Genomic DNA, 18,155 nt, shown 5'->3' with positions numbered 1-18,155 from the left:
AAAAAGTGCAATCCAAACTATCTCATTAATACCCAAAGTTTGAGTTTTAACTAGATAGCCTTTAGGATTTTAGAATTTTTTTTTTTGCACTTAATTTATAGACTACTTAATTTTACTCTCTTACAAATTGATAAAAAAATTTTAAGTTATCTTGTTAAATTATGCCTTTGGAAAATCTAAGACCATGATAATTATACTTATTGTTAGTGTTTTTTACCTTTTACGGGATTGGTAAGAGTATCAAATTCTTGATGGGGGTTTTGTGATTTGGCACCATTTTACCCTTAGTAGTGTAGGTATAAAAGAAATTTTAAAACATTATACCACACTAGGTTTTGCAAACTCTTTTATGAGTACTTGATTTCAAAAAAGTATTCAATAGTTGGTGAAGAGTTGGAGAAAGTTATTGTGTTCAATGTGATGAGAATGAGGAGATGGGGGAAATTACAAACTTACTTGTTTGGAAAGTAATTTTTTTTTATTGGAGAAAGTTATTGTGTTCAATTGTTACGTTTTTCGCGAACACATTTTTCAATCATCTTATTATCTCACATATATCAAATCACTATAATAATTTTTGTACAAAATATTCAGAAAAATGCAATCCAAACATGACAGTTTAGTTTCCTTTTTTCTTTTTCTTTTTTTTTTGAAGTGCTATAATGTGAGGGAGTAAACATCCTTATACTATATAAGAATGAGTTGTGGTCACAGAGGGTTTTGTATTTCAATCGCATGGATAAGGGCATTTTTGAAATGTGGAATGATGTGGAGTTTATTTTTAACTCTGGATACAAGTGATGGTAGCATGTGTTTTGGTATATTTACGAAAATCTCCTCATATTTGCATATTTAAAACGTTATTTAAGGAAACATTTCCGTATTTTTGGAATGTGAGATTATTTTATAATCGTTTTTGCATCATGTACAAGTCATACAAGCTTATGTATTGGTGTAATTACTTAAATGGTGTTACAAACACATTTACTTGAAATGTAATATCTATTGTGCAATTGAAATAAAGACATGTTGCTATAATATAAGAATGAGTTGTGGTCAAAGAGGATTTTGAATTTCAACTACATGGATAGGGGCATTTTTAAAATGTGGCATGATGTGGAGTTTATTTTTAGCTCTGGATACAAGTGATGGTAGCATGCATTTTGGTATGTTTATGAAAATCTCCTCATATTTGCACATTTAAAGCGTTTATTTATGGAGACATTTGAGTACTTTTGGAATATGGGATTATTTTATAATCATTTTTGCATCATGTACAAGTCATACAAGCTTATGTATTGGTGTAATTACTTAAATGGTGTTACAGACATATTTACTTGAAGTGTGGTATTTTATTGTGCAATTGAAATAAAGGCATGTTGCAATAATCTTACCGCTTGATGATGTTCAATTGCTTGAAACATATTCAATTGTCATTGTCATTTACATCTAAATTAAACTGAAGAAAATGTGGGTATGTTAATAAATTTATACCTCGGCATCGGTTATAGTTGTTCAAATGCATTCTTCTTCACATTCTTCGGTTTTTTTTTCTTTCGACTTTCGAGATTGGGCTATTTTTGCTGCCTTTATACCTTGCATTCCAAAATGATTTTCAAGCGAAACTATTCTTGGTGGTTCAGTTCGAGGTGAGTTTTGTTTCTTAATTTTATTGTTTATGTGGGTAGTTTTGGTGGTGTGTCGCGTCGAATGACTGATTCTATCACAAATTTTGCAAAATCTAGTTGCATAATTTAACTATAATATTATGATTTTTTCACAAATTTGGTTGGTTTGTGTAATTTGAATTGTGTATTTATGATGCAATAGGTTTGGAACAACTACAAAAAAAAAGTTTTTCGAGAAGTATCTGGAATAAGATAAGCTAAAAAAACACTTTAATTAGTTTAGTTATGGTGTGTTTTTCTGTTGCATGTAATAGGTGATTCATATATGAAATTCATTTTGATAGTAAATTGATAGCGAAGCATTGTGAATTGGTAGGTTACATGGTATGCTACTGATTTGAGTTTGAATTGTTTAGCCACTGATGAATTAATAGAATAAACACTTTCTAAGCCATTTATATTAATAGTGTTTCACATATACCTTCTAATTAAGTAAAGGTCATAGAAATGGTTCGATTTCCTTATGCAGTGATGAATTTGTAGAAACTCCTTCAAACAAACAACTTCAATGAGTGTTTTCTTATATTATGGAACAATGAATGCTTTCTTATACAGGTAAACAAAAACTAAATTGCTACGAAAAACTAAAAAAATGAACCAAAAAGAAACCAAAAGATGCGAAACAAAACCTCACACTGTACAAGAATGAGTGTGGCTTTGAATTTTAACCCCAAGAACAGACATATAGCCCATGAAATTACTTGTAATTCATGAAATGTAAATTGAATAATAATCTGAAGAAAAGAAAACTTAAATAACTTTTTACAGATATTATAATCCTTATTAATTTGATTAACAATTTTAACCCCAAGAATAAATATATAGCTAATGAAATTACCTATAACCTATGAAATGCAAGTTGAATAATAATCTAAAGAAAGGGAGACTTAAATAGCCTTTGCAAACAATCTATTATTGAAACCTATGCTATGAAATATTATCGTTTAATATAATATCCCATTCTTATCTTCATTCACTTACTCTTCTACCAATTTAAATATTTTGGAAACTTTACAAAATAACAACATAACCACCAACAAACAACTATCTTAAAATCCTCTTTAATCACAGGCACCTAACACTAGGCCTGTCAACGGTACCGGATCCGTGAAATTATTGTGGGTATGGGTAGAGATTTAATTCCGTTACCCGAACCCGGATCCGGATCCGTTTCGTCAAACAAAAAACGGGTTGGATACGGAATATAGTATTTCGATCCGTATTAGACCCAAATCCGAATATAAATGGATTAATAATTTAAAATATATATATTTATCAATATAATTTGATTAGGGTGATGTATTTGAGTAAAGTCAATTTGATTTCTTTTCTTATTTGATTTTTTTTTGTATTAGTTAGAAATTAGTTTTACAAATATATTTTTTTCTCATTTTTTATTAGAAATTGTAAGATTTGATAAATTTTTTCGGGTAGACCCGACCTGGATCTGGGACCCGTCGGATCCGGAATATAGAGTAGAAGACCCGCCGGATAAACAGGTCGGATCCAGGTTCGGTAATTCCGGACTCGGACTCGACCTGTTGACAAGCCTACCTAACACTAGTGCAATACGCGGGCGCTCCCTCCGTAGTAATAAAATGTAAATCAACGTATCGGGGTATTGAGATATCCATTATTTGAAAAAAAATTATTTATTTTGACATTGTAATACCTTTTTGTGACGTGAGATAAACAGATGATTAGAAAGATAAATAGATGAGAAAATGTGTTAATGATATAAATTAAATAATTGTTTCATATAATTGACATCCAAACACTCCCATTTTAACACTAAAAAAATATCTCATGCTTTGTATATAAATTGATTGTAATTTATGCATCATTTGTGTAAATGTGTAGATAGATTTCCAAGTTGCATCCAAAATTCCATTTGTGTACACTTGTACTATAAAGTTACTGACTTGTTCCAATTACTCCTACTGTGCATGTGTTTTTAATTTTATTTTTTCAATTTTTTTATGGTGGCATGATGAACAAATACTCCGATTGTGTAGTACTTTTTGGTACAACTTCGTTGAGTTGTTCCCATACGCAAATGAGAGAACCCAAAAAGAAAAAAAGTTTTGGTTATCCCCTTTCCCAACCTCGAACTCTCCGAAAACCGGACACTTTCGTGTCTTGGCAGGCGGGCAGCTGCCTACATCTACTCCAATGGCAGAAAACAATCTGCCCGAAATCTGAAAATCCTTTCACCAGCGAGCTTCTGAGGCTGAGGTTTCTGATCTCTTTTTAGCTCGTTAACTCCCACATTATGGGTCTAAATCTTGGTGCTTTTCTCTTCTTTTCTTTTTTTTTTTTAATTACTTGTCATTGATGTGTTATGCTTTAATTTTTCTTGTATCAAATCTCATGCTTTAATTCAATTCTTGAAGGGCTTTACCAGGAGTTCTTAGACTAGTTTGATGAATTTATTTTGACGTTTCTTTTACTGTTGCATCAATTATGTTTACGAATTATAAACACATGAATCAGATATTAAATTAGTCCAGGAATCTAAATTGGGAGCTTCGGATTCTTCTGTTTGATGTTTTTGTTTGGTTCCTTGTGAGAATTGGAGTTGCACTAGAATTGGACTTGTCTATAGAAATTTTACTTAAATCCTATGGTATACAATTCAACTCTCTTTGAGGACCCTTGTGTAGTGGATGCTTTTGTGTTTGGCATGTAAATGAAGTTACAGAATTGTAGAATACTATTTTCTTGTATTCGAATACTACTTTTTACGCTTTGCTTTATTAATAATTGTAGCGTGCACTAAGCTTTTAGGGGTAATATGTTAATCAAATGACAGTTTCGGAGATCTGTCCTCGTTTTTGTTGACGATAGGGGTTTTACTGATTGAAATTTCTTTCTGTCATGTAGACTCGATTGGAAAGACTTGAAGCTGCTATTACTAGTGACAGAAGTAGGTTTAACCATCAATGCATTTCAACGGATTTCATTTTGAATTTTCTGACATCTACTACTTAACTCATCCTTAACCTTTTCTTCATATGGATATGCTTCTTCAGATGCTGGGAATGAGAAATTATTGAATAAGGTTCGTGAGCTTTAGTCAAAGCTAGAAAATGTGAAAGCGGAGCAAGCTTTAGAAAGAGAAAAGGTGTGCTTTGTGCAGTTTTTTTAATTTTTGCGCATTAAATAGTGCTAAAAAGGTAACCCGGTCTTGTTTTATATCCCTTTTAGGCTCAGAAAGAGCTAAAGCAGCTAAATGCAGAAAATGCCTCCAATATCGTATAACACATCTTGTTTGAGCACTAAAGGATGCTGATTGTATATTACAATCTAAGTGAGGTAACACTAATATTCCTACAATGCTTATTATTTCTTGAGAAATTTACTCATTCATGTTATACGGTAAGGCTTTGAGATTCAGCTTGACCTTGGAATTTGAAGCAGAGTCCTGAAGAATTTCATTGCCCTAAAAACAAGTGTTAGCTTTCTTTTAATTTTTTTCTCTCCATTTGGCAAGTGTTTTTAATATCTGTCATCACTACTTCCCGGATTTGAAAGACTTCTGAACAATTCATGTGGAGCTTAGGCAAAGTTACGCTTGACATGAATCTTACATGTTTTATTTGAATGGCCTTTTCATCTTACATATAGAACAGTACAAGTCATCTCCGAGGAGTTTTACAACCTTCTTTTTTATTTTATTTAATTTTCTGTAATGAATTGATAATTTTTCTAGTACTCTTGCATAATTTTGTACATGCTACTTTTCAGGGACTTTTGGGACTTAGCTCCATTTATCTCTATCAAATTGGAATATGCAAGTTGCTAAATAGCTTTCTATCTCTGTGACAACTTAGTTTGCACGTTCAAGCTTATCTTTTTGCGAAGTATTTGGATAGTCATTTAATACTAATTTATGTTCATTTTCTGCTGTTCATAGATGCCATAAAAGGTTTTATATTCATCATTCTGGCACAGCTTAAGACGTGCAGAACAAGCAATAGTTTTGATGGCTTTCTCTAGGCTTATTTTATAATCAAGCAGATACATTTAAGTTTGGCATTCTTACCCTTCACCAAGTAAACTCTTTAGTCTCCTATTTGGATTTTCTTGCAGTTAGCTTATTCATAAGTGGATTGATCAGTAATTTTAATTGATAGGGCTCTGAACTCTTTAGTCTTGCCATGTCGTAGATTGGTTAGTTCAATGGGAATTGGCAAGCAACAGGAGGCTAAGGTTGTCCATAGGAAGTACAGCGCCTTCAGTTGTCATATATGGCATATCAACTTGGGGAAGTCCAATTGCAGCTTGTCACTTGGTGCAATTGTTCTGCTGGTTAAAAGTAGATCTGATTTCTAATATGGATAAGGTTAAGTTTGCATTTATCCTGCAAAGTAGGTAGAGTAGTTTTATAGTGCATGTTCCAAGCACCATCTTCAACGTTTAAGAACTTTTATGATCTCAGATGCTTTAGATATTTTACCAATAATACATGCTCTGGAAATGGTTGAGGAGAACATTTTGAAGGTTACTCTAAGGAGAATATACACACCAGTTAACTATTGTCTTCAAAGTTTGAGAACTTTGATGAGTTTGGATGACTTTGTCATTTCATGAATTGTACTTGCTCCTCAAATGGTTGAGGATAACATTTTTCAAGTTTACTTGAGCGAGATATTGAATCCACTTTAGAACTTGGCTACAGAGAATTAAAGTGAATACTAGGAGGTTGAATCTTCTGACTCATGATATCACCTCCAATCTTTGTCACTCTATCACAAGACCTAGGGGGATGTAGAAGAATATGCTTTGGTAAGAAAAATGGGAAGATGACTTGTTAACATCATAAAAGATGTTCATAGCGATTTGTGGAGGGTGCAGCATTAGAACAAACAAGAATAAGAAATGGATAAGTTTCGCAGTTAGCACTTAGCTGCAGTTCCTTTTGACATAAACACTGTATTTAAATGAAGAAATGTGATATGGTAGTCAGGGTTACACGTCAAATGAAAAACTCAAAAATCTAAATGCGGGGCCATATTTGGAGAATGATCATTGTGATAAAGCATGTCAGAGTCACTATCACCCATTGGATGAAGTTGAATAGGTTTTCCATTGATATTTTAGTTCACCAGTATTTCTTTCATCATACTGTATTGTGTCAAAAAATTTAGAAAGTGGAGATTAAACTTTAGGGATTCTTTTTTTGGGAACCTACATAAAAAAGGAAGTGCGTTTTTAGAAGAACTAAATGAGTGATTTGATCTTCGTCTCAGACCTCTATTACTCTCGATTGACAATCCACATGTTAGATTCTTCAGGCATCTGACCTTTTGTCTTCTCAGTCACCTTTAAACTACAAAAGGACAAACATGGATAAGAAAAAGCGAGCAGGGTAAATATGCTGTTAGCTTACTGAAGAAAGAATTTTTTTTACTCAGAATTATACAAATGATTCTATAGTCACCAAGACAATTATTAGTATACATATGTAACATGATCATTTTGTCTTGATGTTAATACGTGGCTAGGGCATTCTTATGTAAAGGTGGACGCTGCCTACACCATTTATTTACTAGATTAGCAGTATCCTTTTTATCATTTATATGGAGAATAGAACTGCATGCCTGGGAACTGCACTTAACCAGCTGTAAACATCCATATGGGGTGAAAAGCTGAACTTTTTGCTTCTGGGTGGTCGTACTGTGGTGATGGGGGAGAATGATGTGTAGCTCATGCTGATGAGTAGTTGTGGAGTCTAGTTTCTCAAGTTTTATCTGGATATTAACCTATTTACTTGGAATGGAGGGAACTTGGTTGGTCTCATGCAGCCCCACTCTTGTTTTGTCCCTTCTACTTACATGATTAATTACTTATTCTTTTAAATAACTTCACTTTCAAGTCAAGCTATTTCTTTTTCTTTATTACTAGTATACCCACTTTCTTGAGATGGAATATATACAATTGCCAAAATGGCATAAAAAGTTAATTTGGGGGAGTTGTGTACTTTGAAAAGTCTTATATTGCAAATCAAATATCTTAGATTTCTTGAAATGGAATATATTACATTTTCAGGGTACTTTTGGATTTCTACACTTCCAGTTTGGTTATTTTAGTGATTTAGTTAGTGTGTTAAAAGTCTTTACCCCTGCAAATGAGAAGTTTATTGAAAAAACTCAAATAAGCTTGATCAGAAAGATCCTTGCAAGCCTTCATCACAAATATACATGAATCATGATAACTTGGAGTTCTTCAGTCTACTTTCTGATTGCATGTGTCTGAATGACTCTTGGATGTTTGACTCTTTCGATTTTAACCAATGGCTAAAATCAAATCCAAATTGTTTGATGTTGCGTTTATGCTATCAAGGCTGCCTAGATGATTGATATAATTGGGGATTTTTCTGCCTTTTTTTTTTTTCCCTTTACCGTTTGCTTTTTCTGATTTTGATTTTTTCCAGCTGTTAAATTTGTGCATGCTTGTGAATTATGTGCAAATGTATAAGTGCAGGTGTAAAATTATCTTTTTTTATCTTTAATTTTGTTTTTCTATGTCTATGTCAGTTACAAATGTTTATACGTGTGCGTGTGTATGAAAGATGGTGGGAGTTTTTTGCCAAGTATTCTTATCATATGTGTGGGTATCAATTATCAAAGATGGTTTGGTCAATTATCAAAAATGTAAACGTGTGCTTCTGTTCTTGCATTAGAGATGGTGATGAGGCTATTGGCATATCTTATTATATGGAGAGAGTGTGTGTGTGGGTTTGGAAGATTCCTGAGTTCTTGAAGAGATACAAGTGTATGTCTCTACGTGTAATTAAATAGGTGACAAAATTTTTAAATATGCATCTTTGTAACGTGTCTGGTGTGCGCGCATGTTTATGTGCTTCAGAGATGGTGGAGAATTTTCGCATATATATTGGCAATGCATATGCAAGAAGATGTATCATATGCATATAATGTATCACTTGTATGAGCACCTTTATACTTGCTACAAATGAATTAACTTATATGGCTTAAAGTATTCAATTTTCCGACGATTTTAGGGATGAGATTTGTTATAAAAAAATTAGATCAGGGTAATATTGATTTCAAATGTGGCGATGTTTCAATTGACTGTCGAATTTTTCCACTCATCCATGGCCTTATTCTAGTAAAAGTCAAACAAATTTCTTTCTTATTTCTGTTGATATTCTTCTGGTATCTTTTGTCATGTAACTGTTGTCATCTTTTCTTATTTTTTGTTTCTAATTTTTGCATCCTTAATAGACAAAGGTCTAGTTACAGCATTTGCTGTGGCTATGGATGAATTAGTTCTCCTTTTGTATGTTTTGTCTGTTTTCCTCTTTTTTGTGTAATTCCCGTCTATTCTTGTTAAGGGAATGATTTTTCTAATGACAGCCGCCTTATTTGAGTATTTATGTACATGTCTTCTTTGTTCCCTTATACAATGCTACATGTACGTAACATATTTACCATTCAATCTAATGTGAAAAAAGTTGAAAGCTGATGTGCAAAAGTCAATTTCATTTGCCATGTTTTAATATTTCATCTTTGCGTATGCAATCCAGTATTGAGCTCGCTAATTAGATTCTTAAGGGGAATAATTTTGGGATGGTTTATAGGCCAAAATTCCTAATGGAACAAGTCTGGGGAAAGTGTATAACTTACAAGGATCTTCTTCCCTAATGCTACAGAGCAGTGGTACCATTGGGGTGGGTAGACACTTCTTGCAGTTGATCAACACCTTCTCCGTTACTGTTAACAACTCATCCATTTTGTTCCCCATATCCTTTCTTGCTAGATGATATTTCTGCCTAAATATTCAGTATTTGTTTTAAACATATGGGAATTAGAGGTGTTCTTCAATTAGTAGCTCTTCCAATTACAGTATGGTACTACTAGTTTCCATTTAGTACTAAATGAAAAAGTTGAAATGATACCTGGGAATTCATTCCAGTAAACTAATATGTAAGATGGAGGAAATGAAAGCTATGTTCAGAAGTAAACAGGTCACCAAATCTAAGATGCTGTTGTTTCACATGATTTCTTCTGGAGCTTCAACACTGTATGCAACTGAAAAAAACATTCAAACACAAAAACAAAAGAAGCATTCTAGAAAACTGAAACCCCTAACATGCTACATAAACCAGGACATACTGCTGGATTTAGACAACTTTATTCCAACTTTTAGCTGTGAGACCTGCTTTTGTTTTATCTGTGCTGTTTTCAGAAGATAACTTGAGGTTGCTCACCATATCTGATTATTTGGATGAGACTTGCCTTACATATCTATTGTTTCCAAACTGCTGCATGAGATGGTAAACTAGCCCTCACGACCCAGAGGGCAAAGCTTTTCTCAGTATATGCTGAGTATCATAATTAATGGTGGAAACACTATAAAAGAATTCATGAAATGACTGCAATGTTTCAGAAATATTCCATCTAGAAGAACTCAGAATGAGACAATGGAAAGCATGAAAGTTTGCTTTTAACCAAAGACTCAGTTTTAGATTACTCTCCAACTGTGAAAATTAGACAGGAGGGGAATGCCGGCCAATGACTTGGATGTATAATCTTCATGCTATCAAGGTATTATATAATCTGCATGCTAGCAGGATCACTGTTGCGTGGGATGAACTATCTTGTCCTAAGTTAATGCTGAGATGGCTTTTTAATCATCTTTCTTCTTTGAAAAATTTGGATGTGTATACTACTGATATTTCTTTATTTACAGATTCAACAACAGATATCTGTTGGAAACATTTTCTCTGTATCACCAAAATATTTTATCATCATATTTTCGTACTCATATTGCAGGTCGAAATTGACTAAGACTATGGATTCTTCTCTCTGGGATCCACCAATTTGTGAAGGTTGCTCTGCCTTGTTATTTTTTTAGCTAAATGATTCAAGTTACTACGGGTGGTTGTTTAGACTGAAAAAATTACTGGAACTCTGTATAGATTCGAATTTTGCAAGATGGAAATTTTCTATTTCACTAAAGCTGACTTCTTATTTTTGTTTGTGTAATTTTTGGTTACAGATGACAGTGCCGATTTTAAAGGAAATTGGCAGTCTGATTTCTCCTCTGGTGTGGGGTGCGGTAAGTTTATCCCCTTTACAATGTTTGCTAATCAGTTTCTTTAGGGACTTTTTTTATACTGACTTAAGGTCCCCTCTTTTCCATTATATGTGTGTCATAGATGTCATGGAAGAAGATGCTATAAATGAAAGGTGTTGTATCGAAGTGCTGAAAAAATTGATACCTAAGGCTGATGCCGAGATAAAGGAACTTGAGGAAGAAATTATATTTCTTCAGGCCCAAGTGGCTTTGGAAGATGATGCTTGGGCTAAGATATGCTTTGATACTTTGACAGAGAGGACCAAGGCGCTAGATATCTCGATTCAGAGATTGAAGAATGAAAAAGTGCAACAGCAACAAGGACAGGCGTCTAGTTCGCAAACACATGGAGATCCTGCTCAGAATGAAAAACAACAAACAGAAAATGAACTAAACTTTTGTTTCCAAACAGATGGAGATCCTGCTCAGAATAAAAAACAACAAACAGAAGATGAATTGGATGTTTGTTTTCAAACAGATGGAGATCCTGCGAAAATTGAAAGCCTACAAACAGAGAAGGACCTTGATTCTCACATCCAAACATGTAAGGAACCTTCTCAGAACCAAAAAATACAATTGGAACATGAGATGCCTGTTCTTTGCCAAACACATCTAGAACCTGCTCAGATTGAAAACCTGCAAGCGGAACATGAGCGGGATTTTAATTTCCAAACAAATGGAGATCCTGGTCAGGGTGAAACACTACAAATGGAACATGAAATGGGTGTCCCTCACCACAAACATGGAGAACCTGCTCCGAAACTGAGTGAAATACTAAAAGCTCTTCTGGAAAAGTACTACTTTCCAAACAGAGATAAGCAGGTTTGTGTAATACCTCAATTTTATTCTGTTGCTCTGCTGCCCCATTAAGCAAGTTGGCATGGTTAATTGATTAGACATAGTTTTTCATATTACCCTCTACTATCCCCTGGTTTTTCTTGTTTGTAAATAAGTGCAATAGTTGATGTGAAGTGAAGCGGCTGAAAACCTGTTCTGGATTATTGCTGGTCATGTCACTTTTCAGAATATGTATAAATTTCCTATCCAATACCTGAAGATATTTGAGACCTTAGCTGCTAAATGCTTCCTACCATGTTCACTGGTATTAAGCATCTCAAAAGCCAGATAGATGTATGACTGAAAGAGTATTATCGGGTGAGGTATTTGAGAACTTAGTCAAAGTAACTTTCAGGGAAAGAAAACCTTTTCTTTTGCTCTAGGACCAATCAACATTTTTTTAAGAAGTAAGGAAGTAAAACAGCTTCATCGATTACATGAATTAGATCAGGTGAACAAATCACTTTCCGCTTCCTCTTGTTCATCACGTTTTCTGGGGAATAATGGTATGGGCTATTGCGGATTTAAATTATAATCATGACTTTGCATGCCAACATGATGTACGCTAGTTGAATTGTAGTCTGTTCTTTTAATTTAACATCTTCTGCACTATTTGTATATGGTATTGCTGGCAAATGTGATGTCAAATACTCCATCTTTGCCGATGTGTATCACTGGACATTTGATGTCGACTTGGTGCTTGGAATTTGTTGTGTGTATTATTTGTTTCTTTTAAGACCTCATTTAAGTAACAATCACTTTTCGCTTCCTCTTGTGAGAAGCTCACCGCTCTCCAGTCCACAGATGAGACCGGCTTGAGCAATGCTGAAGCAATAGCCTGTGTTGCTAAATCCTTGGAAGAGATTGCTGAACCTTTTAATCTGGAAGTTTCAGAGGGTGCGGAAGAGAAAGACCAGGTAAAGACAACCTCTTTGCATTATTTTGCAGTTCCTAGCATGGCTGCCCTGCGAAATCTGTCAAGTGCTAGATTTGAATTCGCAATTCTAACTTGTGACTCGTGTAGACTACAAGATATCCTTTCTCTTTGTTACATTTTCATATTGTTTTTCTCCAAACAATGATCAGAATGGAGATACCACAATCATCAACTCATTCCCAAATCTTTCTGAACATGCAAGTGAAGCATCCACCAAGAGAAAAATGATGGAGATTGATTCAAGCGGAATACATGATTCAACGACCGAGGCAGAGAAGAGGATGTATACCCCAGACAATCAGAAGGTACCTACCAATCGGTCGTCAAATTAGGAATCAATTATTATAAATGTACAAATTTTCTTTTGACTTTGCTAATCTCATACAACAAACAGGAAGCAACTGCTATGATGATGGATACCAGTGCGAATGCCTTGAGCTACATAGCTGGTTCAAGCAGTGGAACAGTGGGCTGCAATCTTTCTGAAGAAACAAGCGGGCCGGTCACAGTACAGAATTTCAGAATTGAAAGCACTAAGTTGAAGCCATCTCCAAATCCCGCCGAAACCACCATTACAGAAACTGATATGGTATGAGATGTTTCTTATGTACTCGAACTGATAAACAAGTTAGGCCTAATCATTTGTGAGACTCTTGGTTTCTGGTTTCTTTAGTTTGATGTAAGCATGTACTAAACCTTTTTTCAAGCTGAGGAGGCGACAGTAATGTATCCCTTTCGAGCACCCTCATATCGTTTAACTCACTGAGACGTGACTTATCAGTTGTACCTGTTATTATATTGTGAATAAACATATCTTATAATTACTATATTAATACTTATTCTTCTGAATTCTATTAGTTACTCTGCTTGAGAATTGAAATTCTCAGTGTTGGTCGAAATATCGATATACTGTCAGTGTATATACTGTCGAAAAGCTGAACTTTTTGCTTCTGGGTGGTCGTACTGTGGTGATGGGGGAGAATGATGTGTAGCTCATGCTGATGAGTAGTTGTGGAGTCTAGTTTCTCAAGTTTTATCTGGATATTAACCTATTTACTTGGAATGGAGGGAACTTGGTTGGTCTCATGCAGCCCCACTCTTGTTTTGTCCCTTCTACTTACATGATTAATTACTTATTCTTTTAAATAACTTCACTTTCAAGTCAAGCTATTTCTTTTTCTTTATTACTAGTATACCCACTTTCTTGAGATGGAATATATACAATTGCCAAAATGGCATAAAAAGTTAATTTGGGGGAGTTGTGTACTTTGAAAAGTCTTATATTGCAAATCAAATATCTTAGATTTCTTGAAATGGAATATATTACATTTTCAGGGTACTTTTGGATTTCTACACTTCCAGTTTGGTTATTTTAGTGATTTAGTTAGTGTGTTAAAAGTCTTTACCCCTGCAAATGAGAAGTTTATTGAAAAAACTCAAATAAGCTTGATCAGAAAGATCCTTGCAAGCCTTCATCACAAATATACATGAATCATGATAACTTGGAGTTCTTCAGTCTACTTTCTGATTGCATGTGTCTGAATGACTCTTGGATGTTTGACTCTTTCGATTTTAACCAATGGCTAAAATCAAATCCAAATTGTTTGATGTTGCGTTTATGCTATCAAGGCTGCCTAGATGATTGATATAATTGGGGATTTTTCTGCCTTTTTTTTTTTTCCCTTTACCGTTTGCTTTTTCTGATTTTGATTTTTTCCAGCTGTTAAATTTGTGCATGCTTGTGAATTATGTGCAAATGTATAAGTGCAGGTGTAAAATTATCTTTTTTTATCTTTAATTTTGTTTTTCTATGTCTATGTCAGTTACAAATGTTTATACGTGTGCGTGTGTATGAAAGATGGTGGGAGTTTTTTGCCAAGTATTCTTATCATATGTGTGGGTATCAATTATCAAAGATGGTTTGGTCAATTATCAAAAATGTAAACGTGTGCTTCTGTTCTTGCATTAGAGATGGTGATGAGGCTATTGGCATATCTTATTATATGGAGAGAGTGTGTGTGTGGGTTTGGAAGATTCCTGAGTTCTTGAAGAGATACAAGTGTATGTCTCTACGTGTAATTAAATAGGTGACAAAATTTTTAAATATGCATCTTTGTAACGTGTCTGGTGTGCGCGCATGTTTATGTGCTTCAGAGATGGTGGAGAATTTTCGCATATATATTGGCAATGCATATGCAAGAAGATGTATCATATGCATATAATGTATCACTTGTATGAGCACCTTTATACTTGCTACAAATGAATTAACTTATATGGCTTAAAGTATTCAATTTTCCGACGATTTTAGGGATGAGATTTGTTATAAAAAAATTAGATCAGGGTAATATTGATTTCAAATGTGGCGATGTTTCAATTGACTGTCGAATTTTTCCACTCATCCATGGCCTTATTCTAGTAAAAGTCAAACAAAAGAAAACCTTTTCTTTTGCTCTAGGACCAATCAACATTTTTTTAAGAAGTAAGGAAGTAAAACAGCTTCATCGATTACATGAATTAGATCAGGTGAACAAATCACTTTCCGCTTCCTCTTGTTCATCACGTTTTCTGGGGAATAATGGTATGGGCTATTGCGGATTTAAATTATAATCATGACTTTGCATGCCAACATGATGTACGCTAGTTGAATTGTAGTCTGTTCTTTTAATTTAACATCTTCTGCACTATTTGTATATGGTATTGCTGGCAAATGTGATGTCAAATACTCCATCTTTGCCGATGTGTATCACTGGACATTTGATGTCGACTTGGTGCTTGGAATTTGTTGTGTGTATTATTTGTTGGTGGTTGACATTTGATGTCGACCACCCAGGAACTATGATTACTCATTCCAAACTAAAGCAAACAACAAAAGAATTCGCTAGTTCGAAGAATTTCACATTTCACTCACACAGCCAAAAAAACAATCCAAAAAAAATCCCATCTTTCCTCACGCACTCCAACAACAGAGCTCTAATGAATTACTAGTAACAGTAAAAAGTTGAAATTTTGCGAAGTGAAGACCAAAGCATTGTACCTGAAAATGATCGAAAAGACGACGGAAGAGCTCACACACAATCACGCACTGAAATTTGTGAGCGATTGATGGTGACAGCAACGAGGAAGGGGAGAGTTTATCGGGAGAGGACAGAGCGGCTGTCTGCATGCAGAGGAAGTAAGAAGTAAGCATCAGTGGCACTGTTGTGATTATTGGTAGATGGAAGGGCACTGTTGTGATTATTGGCAGATGGAAGGGCACGGTTGGCATGAAAATCTTGTCCGTATAGGAGTTAATGGTAGATGGACCCACGGTTGCACGTATTTCTGTTGGCATTTTGTTCTTTTTCAATTTTGCTCTTATTTTATCTTAATTTTTTTAACATTTGTTGGTTTGAATTTGAACCTATTTTTCACTCAATTTTGTTGGATTTCTAAATATTTTCTTTAATACTCCTATTAAAAAGGATAAAATAGTTTGAATGCAATGATTAAAAAAAAAGAAGAAAACATATCAATCTTATCCACATAGCTATAAATTAATTATGAACCTATGCCATTTAAACTTCTCCAACTAATATATTAGAGTAATTTTTATATACACTGGTAGTGTATACACTATCACGGTTGAATGCATGACATATGAGCAAATTTTAAATTTCAAATTCAAATTGTATACATGTGTCAGATATCTAATTATGATTGTGTATACACTGACAGTATATATAAGATTAAGTGCCTGTTTGATAACATAAAAATGTGCTGAAACTGAATTCATTCAGACATTAAGGGATTTTGGGTGTTTGATAAATAAAAATTCACATGTTGAACTTATTAAGTGGTGCTGAATTTGTATGTATTTTTTTCAGCACAAGAATCGTAACTGAATGCTTAATTTGATAAGAATTAAGAGATTTCCTTCAACTACTTTATCTTATCTACCAAATTTATCCCTGTTTGTTAATTACATTCAAAATCCTTATCTAATTAAACAACCTAATATTCTCTATTCAAAATCCTTACCTAATTAAACAAAACAATATGATATTCTCTATTCAAACAATCATTTCTAAATTTTTTAGGTTGAATTTATATGTTATATGAATTATTGGATTGTAATGTTTCTTTTAATGTTTTGCATAATATATTTATTCTTTTATATTAATTTGATTTAAAAATAAATATTGTCTTTTTCATACCTAACAATTTTAAGCTAATTAAATCATAGGTTCTATTTCCTTTTTGGATTAAAAGATAGAAGGGCAAAATTGTACAATTTAGCTTATTAAGCATTAAGTTATGAATATTTATCAAACAGTATAAATAGATTCAGTATTAAGATTCAGACATTCATATATCTCTTTTCAGTGCTTAAAATTCAGCAAATTAATTATTTCAATATTCAGAATTTAGAATTCAGATTCAGTGTTATCAAACGGAGCCTAATCCAATATATTATACACAACTTCATTGTATTCACATTTCTCCAATTCTCCATTTCTAGGATTGTCCTAAACAAATAAGATTTTCGGGTTTCAGATTATGAGACTCATGCCTAACTCACACATATAGTGGAATTTTGGGCCAAATTCAGTTCAGCTCAAACTTTCAATTAGATATAATTGTAAATAATGAATATTAGGGAATTGGAGAGCTTTAATTTTTCTTGTCTGGACTGAATTTTGAGCAAGGAAAGGAAATGAAAATGGTTATTTTTATGACCAGAAACGGATAGCGAAGGAACCAAATTAAACCAAATTTTCGTTTTTATAAGTTCTATCTAGTAACTAATGCTTATTGAGGAGGCCTTTATTTAGTAATTAAAATTGAGATTCCAATAATTAGAGGTACTCTGTTCAAATTCCCCCCTGCCCCTTCTCCCTTCTTAAGTCCCACCACTTTCCTGCTGAAAAAATTTAGGAAAAATCTGACGCTTTCCTTTCCTCTCTTTTCCTTCCCTAAACCAAACAACAAATCTAATTTATTCTTACTATTCTTTCTATACTTAACCAAAAAAGAAAAATAGTGGAAACCACTTTCCGCTAGTGGCATTTCCTCTTCTTTTCTATTGGTAACCTTTTGTATCCTTTTCATTTGTTTCCCTTCCTTTCCTTCAATGCAAATAGAAATGAGAATGTTATCACGTTATGTCAATGGGCTGTCTAGATTTCTTTTCTTTTTCCTTTTCATGCGTTCGATCAATTATCCTTTCACTTATAGTATTAACTTCCTTGCCACCATTGCAGTGGGTGAATTGATTTACATAATATTTCTTATATTGGTAGTCTTGCATTAAATTACCAGTCAACAAAGGGAGGATAAGAGTTAAAAAAAAAAAATTTACTTTGTTGTCTTTTACTTTATCAACTGCTTTAAATTTGAATTTTCTTCATTAATAGTCATTTTTGATATATCAATACCGAGGTTGATAACTATCATATTTAATGTCAACACCAATGTTAAGAACTAAAACTTATAAGATGGTGGGGGTTAGGGATGTAAACGAATCGAAATTAATCGAGTAGCTCAAGCTTATTTAGTCAAAATTCGAGATAGATCTTGTATTGACTAAGTTTGAACTCGAATTCAAATAGTTC

At 33.7% G+C, this 18,155-nt stretch overlaps 2 protein-coding genes across 4 annotated transcripts in view; one reads left to right on the top strand and one right to left on the bottom strand.

Moving 5' to 3' along the window:
• The first annotated feature begins 8,027 nt into the window (after positions 1 to 8,027).
• On the top strand, positions 8,028 to 13,397 carry LOC140008530 (uncharacterized). 3 transcript variants are annotated; one of them, XM_072053191.1, is made up of 7 exons: positions 8,030 to 10,258; positions 10,487 to 10,542; positions 10,713 to 10,772; positions 10,873 to 11,612; positions 12,410 to 12,544; positions 12,714 to 12,869; positions 12,959 to 13,397. In XM_072053191.1, exons 1-7 carry the CDS (start codon positions 10,248 to 10,250, stop codon positions 13,157 to 13,159), a joined length of 1,359 nt encoding a protein of 452 aa, XP_071909292.1. In that variant the 5' UTR covers positions 8,030 to 10,247; the 3' UTR covers positions 13,160 to 13,397. The 3 variants fall into 3 exon arrangements, with proteins under 3 accessions (XP_071909291.1, XP_071909292.1, XP_071909290.1); XM_072053190.1 differs by having other exon boundaries at positions 8,028 to 10,542; positions 12,425 to 12,544; XM_072053189.1 differs by having other exon boundaries at positions 8,030 to 10,542.
• Positions 13,398 to 15,568: 2,171 nt separating this feature from the next.
• LOC113691658 (UDP-N-acetylglucosamine transferase subunit ALG14-like) overlaps positions 15,569 to 18,155 on the bottom strand; it is a 56,886-nt gene continuing 54,299 nt past the window's right edge. The window contains exon 7 of the mRNA XM_072053196.1: positions 15,569 to 15,721. The gene's annotated coding sequence lies outside the window, so the exon portion shown is untranslated. The remainder of the gene's footprint in view (positions 15,722 to 18,155) is intronic.

Source organism: Coffea arabica, chromosome 6c, assembly GCF_036785885.1.
Source record: "Coffea arabica cultivar ET-39 chromosome 6c, Coffea Arabica ET-39 HiFi, whole genome shotgun sequence".
Taxonomy (NCBI): Eukaryota; Viridiplantae; Streptophyta; class Magnoliopsida; order Gentianales; family Rubiaceae; genus Coffea; species Coffea arabica.
The sequence above is the reverse complement of the archived record's forward strand: the minus strand, read 5'-3'. Positions and strand labels throughout refer to the sequence as shown.